General features: G+C 41.7%; 1 protein-coding gene across 1 annotated transcript in view; it reads left to right on the top strand.

Moving 5' to 3' along the window:
• LOC118323420 (dual specificity mitogen-activated protein kinase kinase 6-like) overlaps nt 1–4,237 on the top strand; it is a 10,038-nt gene extending 5,801 nt beyond the window's left edge. The window contains exons 4-12 of the mRNA XM_035655383.1: nt 11–124; nt 384–503; nt 596–712; nt 1,216–1,267; nt 1,369–1,496; nt 2,031–2,108; nt 2,733–2,872; nt 3,179–3,224; nt 3,478–4,237. Coding sequence (XP_035511276.1) covers nt 11–124; nt 384–503; nt 596–712; nt 1,216–1,267; nt 1,369–1,496; nt 2,031–2,108; nt 2,733–2,872; nt 3,179–3,224; nt 3,478–3,555 — 873 coding nt within the window. The 3' untranslated portion in view covers nt 3,556–4,237. The remainder of the gene's footprint in view (nt 1–10; nt 125–383; nt 504–595; nt 713–1,215; nt 1,268–1,368; nt 1,497–2,030; nt 2,109–2,732; nt 2,873–3,178; nt 3,225–3,477) is intronic.
• Nucleotides 4,238–7,474: the final 3,237 nt, after the last annotated feature.

Here is a 7,474-nt window from a genome sequence, read left to right as displayed (position 1 = left end):
TTCCGTCCAGAACTTTGTGGTGAAGGCCGATGACTTGGAGCGGATTGCAGAGCTGGGGAGGGGAGCCTACGGGGTGGTGGACAAGATGAGACATGTGCCCAGTGGTGTTATCATGGCTGTCAAGGTAGGCTGGGAAGCTGCTGCTCAGGTTACCTGGTTTTGGAATCTCTGTAAATGCACCGCACCTTTTTTAAAATAGCACCATCACTCGTGGATGTATTCAACATATGAGCTCAACTTGTAAACATTTGAACATTGATAGATCTATTGCATCTATGACATGTTGTATTGAGCGTTATAGGACACTGGACACCATTTGATTTAAGCTATATCTGCCCCGCTGATGACACTGGCAGCCCAATCTGTGATGTTTGTGTCCCCAGAGGATTCGTGCCACAGTGAACACTCTGGAGCAGAAGAGGCTCCTGATGGACTTGGACATTTCCATGAGGACAGTGGACTGCTTCTTTACTGTGACCTTCTATGGGGCCCTCTTCAGAGAGGTGAATAAACAGTGACATTTATGACTGGCATGCACTCCTGCCTGTGTTACGCTGAGTGTGTGATCATCGTTTCTTATTTTATCTTTTGTCAGGGGGATGTTTGGATCTGTATGGAGCTGATGGACACATCTCTGGATAAGTTCTATAAGAAGGTTATTGATAAAGGCAAAAACATCCCCGAGGACATCTTGGGCAAGATCACAGTAGCAGTACGTCCTATCATATATTTTATATCGGTTTAACATTTAAAGGAATATTACCAAATTTTGGGGGGGAAAAACACGCTTGGTCGCTTTGTTTTTTCTGAGATGCAAGATGAGAGGGAAATTGTGCTGTCTTTATTGTGCTGCAATTACTTCTAACAGCTCCCGTATAATTTCTGATTCCACAACAGCTAATTTAACCGGAAATGCTCTGGTGCAGATGATATAAGAAATAAACACATCACGTAAAACCACAAATTAATTTTTACCTCTCTGTTTGGGTATGAAAGGATGTTGAGGCTGTGTTCACTAGTTACTTAGATATGTGCTGCTTTAAAATATATGAGACTCCAGGGAAATTGCAGCACCAAACTCAACAATAAGCAGATTATAAAACAAATTGTATTAAGGTGCATGTAAAACACATTGTAATCATTGAGATGTCATCTATGAGAATATTTCTTGAAGAATTCAACTTTTTTCCTTCGTTTTCTCTACTCACTCCACAGATTGTCAAGGCATTAGAGCATCTGCACAGTAACCTGTCAGTGATACACAGAGGTAATTAGAAGATCACATCATCAGTGTATACAGTTTTTACTTTCCTGATGTTTCTCATTGTTGGTTTGCTATGTTCTCTCATCATTTTCCCAACTCTCTAGATGTGAAGCCCTCCAATGTTCTCATCAACACTCAGGGCCAAGTGAAAATGTGCGACTTTGGCATCAGTGGCCACCTGGTGGACTCTGTGGCCAAAACAATGGATGCAGGCTGCAAGCCCTACATGGCGGTAAGTGGGGACTCCTGGTACCAGCTAGCTGAGATTCACAGAAAAGATTCTCCAGAGATTTACTGAAGGATTCCCTGTGTCAGTGTCTGAGGTCTCCTCATTAGTTGGAGTAGAACCACAAATCCACAGAGCAGAAGCTCCATTTGAAACCCAGACCTCAGCCTGATAGTTATCAGGTCTCTACTGTCTTAACCCCTAAGCTTTCAAACATCTTGCCTGGAATGTTGGCTCACAAAACCAGTATATTATTTTAAATCCTCAAAAAAAAGAAGAGAGAAACATTTAGCTGACAGATTTATTACACTTATTCTCATCTTTAGATGCCTTTTTATTTCTTGAGATTTCAATGCATGTCTGATATTTCATCAGTTTGTTTGATTATAAGTCCTTCTTTTTTTCTTTATGTTCAAAAATGTTTGTAAAGCAAACCTTGTTTTTAAAATGTACGGTATAGTTATAGCTCTTATTGTTCACATTATTTTCAGATAGTAGTTGTACTAACTAACTAACTGTTCCTAATAATTCCCATTTCAGCCCGAGCGGATCAACCCTGACCTCAACCAGCAAGGCTACAGTGTCAAGTCAGATATATGGAGTCTTGGTATTACGATGGTGAGTAGGAATGGATATCAAACTCTTCGTTCTGCTCACATTTAAAACAATGCAATTTTAATCATTAAATTGATTTTCTTTATTATGATATATAATTATATGATATTTCCAAACAGTAAAAGTGGAGCTTCTTCCATTCAGCTCTGAGCACCTTGTTTTGTTTGACATTGATAATGCTCTTAGTAATCTAAGGCTCCATTTCAATCTGTCCTCCCAAAAAAGTATACTTTGTCATAAGGTACAGTTGGTTAAATATATGATAAGTCAAAAGAGTTCCCATTACATGTAACTCCTATTTCCAAACACAACCCAGAACTAATGCCCTTTGATAATTTTGATATGTCAGATCCTTAGTAGTCCATAATGGCCTCCATAATAAACATGGCGTACAAACAGACACAATGGAACAACACTATCTCTATTTCCTCTCACCTGAAGGAATATTTTCACGCTCTTAAAAACCTAAGAATGCTCTGAGTTTGAAAAAGTGTTACATGAAATACAAATGAGCATAAAATGTACAACAATGCAATACTTAGCCGTGACCAAAATCATAATATGCTGTTGTGAATAGTAGCTCTAACATGCACGGTTCTCGTTAATCTGCCTTCCCCTGTCACCTAGATTGAGCTGGCCATTTTGAAATTCCCCTATGAATCATGGGGCACCCCCTTCCAGCAGCTCAAACAGGTGGTGGACGAGCCATCTCCACAGCTGCCTGCCGACCGTTTCTCACCAGAGTTTGTAGACTTCATCTCCCAGTGGTGAGCCTCACACTCGATGACAAATGTGTAGACTTACCTCAGCCTTACGCTCCTCATTCACCTTGCTGTGTAAAAATAAAACTAAAAATGGCGCCACTAAGGCCCAGCAGGGGTCAGTGTTTGCGCTTTGTTTACAGAGAGAGTTGGCACAAGTACAGTATCTGTGGAGCTCCAACTTGATGTGAGATGATGTTTATGTCACTTGACTATTTTTAAAAGTGTTTTTTAAATGAAGTTGTAACACATTTATTTCGATTGCTGTTTGCTGTTGTCGTCACGTTTTCTTTCATCCCTTCATTTTCACAGCTTAAGAAAGAAGCCAAATGAGAGACCAGCTTATACAGAATTAATGGTTAGTAGTTTTTAAATGTTTCCTTCATACCCAAAAACCACCAAAAAATATTATACTGAAACCATCCCTCGGTAATATTGAGTGTTCTTTGGTTCATGCTTTTGTCCACAAGAGGCCAGGCTTAGCCAGTTAACCCACCAATGTGATGATGTGTGTATTTCCAGTAAATAACAACACAGCCATTGTTTTAAAATGCGATTGGTATTCAGTAACATATATCTAACTATGTTTTTTTTTTCTTATTTTGTTGCAGCAACATCCATTTTTCACCCTGCATGACTCCAAAGAGACAGACGTGGCCAGTTTTGTCAAGGTCATCCTGGATGACTGATGGGCTGCCTCCAGGCTCCTCCCTGTCAGGGTAGGCGGGGACCTCTCAGCAAACAAACCAATGGCCTACCTTTTTTTTTTTAAAACTCACTGGAATGACAGACTCTCATGCACCCACATACAACAGGGGTGGGGAGGTGACCCAAAGACTGACGGCAGCCCAGCAGCACTGGAGTGGGATAGTGGTGGTAATATGAACTTGTACGGTCAAAAACCCAACTGGAGAGGTTTAATTCGCTCCTTCAAGCTTCCTGTGTGTGCAATTATTCAACATGACGAATATGAACTGAAGCCAATTAGTTGTTCTTGTCTTGCTTTTCTTTTGTTTTTGCCCCACTGCCCCTTTTATCTCTCTCTTCATAACGGACAGAGCCAGCCATTATTTCTTTGTGACACATATTGTATGAATACTTTGAATTTCATCTGCAAAACCAACAGTTAATGTTGTATGTTGTTGTGTACTGAAAGCTATATTTGCATAAGCGTTTGTATGTTTTCTCATTATACAGAGTTTTGATACTGTATATCATCAAGTGTGAATTTTACCGGACTTGGGCCTTATTTGTCAGATTGCGTCAGGTGAACTGTTCGACCTGCCTCTGCCCTGAGGTGATTGGTCAATGCGGGGCCGGGCTGTGGGAGGCTCTAGAGCCGAGACAAAACATGTGGGGGGGGGGGGGGACATGTCAAGGTCACATTCTGGAGGGCCAGGAGTTTTGCGAGTCCTTCCTGGATCCTCCTTGGTGGCGAAAGGCAGGAATGTAAAGCGTCCAGTATCATCTGAACTGTTATCGATCCGAGCTGAGGCCCTTCACGCAGTGACCCCTCCGTACTCTTCTTCGTTCTCCGGTATTAACGAGTCGGCTCCAGTGCTGCCATTGTTACTACCTGGAAGTATTCAGGGGTGCCCTATCAAGCTCACAGCTTTATCTCTTTCTGTGTGCCATTTTGCAAATCGTTCTCATGAATTACTGCATTAATTGTGTTGTTTTTTTTCTCCTTTTTTTTTTTTTTTGGACTTGTGTTCGGCCTCGCATTTGATTTTATTACAGCAGCATTTAAACTTATCTTTTCTCCCTGTGGTCTACCTTTCTAATTTTTGGAGTCAGCATAGCCTTCTCATATGAGGCACTTATGTTTATTTTTTTTCCCGGAGTCATTATTATGCATTACACAGACAGTATGTTAGGGAAATAATTTATGTGTTGAAGATGTAAATACTATCTCCTTTTTTTTTTTTACAGTATGTCAAAACAATATCAACTAAGATGAACCAAAATTTAAGTAGTGTCACCACTGATTGAAACATTCCATCAGTGACTAGCATTGCACCCTCAATGAAAATTGGATATAAATAAGATATATCAGCCAGACCAATATCCTTCTCATTTACACACAAAAAAAATTGACCACAAGCAAATTAATCATTTATTAATGACTGAAACCAATCACGGCAGGAAATAAAAACACACATTACCACACACATTTTGAGTTCGTTCTTTGGATAATGCTTTTGCCTTTGTCCACCAAAGAGGCAAGAGGCTTAGCCAGCGTTTATCCTTTGGACCCCACCCAACGGAAGAACTTGATGTGTGTTTACTATTCCGAGTAATTCAAAACAAGACACACCACCAACCCACATTGTTTTAGGCAAACGAATTCCGTCCGCATTGGTATTCAGTAACATATACCTATTCTGTAGCTTGCCACAACAATAATAGCATTGCATTGTTCAAGATCTTTTATTTCTCCTCTATAATTAATGTTTGTGTTGTGGCAGCAACCTAATCCACTACACATTTTCACCCTGCATCCCCGTACCTTATCCACAAAGATGTATCGCAGAAGACGGAAGTAGCACCTATTTACTGTCAAGGTCATACCCCTGGATTGACTGAGAATGGGGCCATAATAAGGATCCACGATCTAGAACGCGGCTGCTTCCAGCTCCATCCACCTCTGTCAGTTCGAGAACCACGGCGGTGGAGCGAGGACTAACACCTTCAAATGACGCCCACACAACACACTCAGCTTGGAACACCATAGCCTACTCCACAGTATATTCATCTTTCTGTATCGTACCTCTTAACAACTCACTTGCGGCACTGCCGGACTACTGCCCTCATACAACATCACACGCAATACCACACACAGGCAGTGCAGACACACAGGACACGACGAGTGACCCAAAGACTGACGGCAACAACTCAGCTATGCATCTCAGAGAGTGGGAGTAAGTGCCATGGTAAATTACAACATCACAAACGAAACAGCGTTATGTACGGTCAACTAAACCCATGCGCAGAGAGGGTTTACTTAAATATCGCATCACCCATTTTTTTGCATACTCCTGTGAATGTCGCAATTATGTCCAACATGACGAATATGAAATGAAGCCAATTCCAGGTCTTCTTGTCTTGCTTTCCGCTTTGTTCTTCTTTTGAGTCTACTAGTTTGGTCAGCCCCTATCATAGGAGCGACCCTTTATCGCTCATCGTCTTTCCAAACAAGAACAACTAGCCACCCATCATATTCACTGTGCTTCGTCCTTGTTACACATATGTTTAACATAGTGAACACTTATTGAAGTCATTTTCTTTCTCTGAGAAGCATATTCATCTTGCAAAAACACCAACAGTTAATGTTGTGGAGCAGATGAATCCTGAATGCTGTATACCTGACAATACTAGTTAAAAGTATTTATGGCCATACCAAGCGTAACTTGATATCAACTTTTTATCATCATTTAATACACTACCTGAAAGCACACGTCAGCCCGTGACGACGCACACAATAAATTTTCAATTACTCAAGTAGTATCTTCCTTCTATGGGACAATCATTTTGCAAGCTTGTTGAAAGAATTGTTATACCAACAAACAGCACCTAACTATTGGCCTTATTTTGTCAGCAAATTGCGTCCACGAATTAGTGAACTGTTCTCAAAATCCTGCCTATCATGATGCTGACCGTGAATTTTCCTGGGGTGCGAATGCGGGCCTGTGCGGCTGCTGTAAGAGAGCTGATACAAGATCATGCATGCAGCCGTAGCACAATAAACAGTGTGGGAGGGGGGAGGGAGGCGCGTTGACATCCTTAGTCTACAAGGTCACATTCTGGATGGGGACAGAGCTTGCGAGACCTTCATCCCCCTCAAGTCCCAGTCATTGGAGTGGCAAGAAAGGAATAAGATAAATAAAGCTGTTCTTACCGTATTCCACCCTGCTACACAAAGCTTACTCTACACGGCGACATCCTGAGCGCTGAGGCCATCCTCACCGTCAGTGCCACCCGCCTCTCCTTCAACTCCCTTCTTCAGTCTTCTTAACGGTATTAATCGTCACAGTCGGCTACCTAAGTAGCTCGCCATTTGTTCTCCACTTTTCACACTTTTGGGAAGGGCCTCAATTTTCAGTTGCGAGCCCGCGCTGCAGATCCTCCTGAATCTCTCATAGCGTCTGGTTCTCCTTTTTCTGTTGTGCCATTTGCGTCTCGCATAACTCGACTTTCTCTGCATTTGTAAGCCTACCCTCCCCAGCGAGCTTTTTAATTGGCCATCGTGTTCGCTCTTCTTTTTACACGTCTATCTCCTGTCTTCATTTGTCTTTTCATGAGTACATTTTCAGGCCTGCATTTGATTTTTATTAAGCGCATTTAACCACTTACCCTCCTTTCTCCCTGTGGCTCTACCTTCTGCTCTAACATTTTGGCACGTCAGGCATTACGCCTTCTCCCCATTATGACCAGGGGCGACTTATATGACTCCTATCGTTTTTTTCCCCGGGAGCATTATCTATGCAATTACACAGACAGTATGTCTAGGGAAATAACTTTATGTGTTTGCACCACTCATATTAATACTGATCTCCTTTTTTTTTTTTTAATGTAGACAATGGCACTGTCCTAACCTGGCAGTGCTGT

This window comes from Morone saxatilis, unplaced genomic scaffold, assembly GCF_004916995.1.
Source record: "Morone saxatilis isolate NCDOM2014 unplaced genomic scaffold, NCSU_SB_2.0 Contig14, whole genome shotgun sequence".
In the NCBI taxonomy this organism is placed as follows: Eukaryota; Metazoa; Chordata; class Actinopteri; family Moronidae; genus Morone; species Morone saxatilis.
Note: the sequence above shows the minus strand (reverse complement) of the source record. Positions and strands in the feature narration are given on the sequence as shown.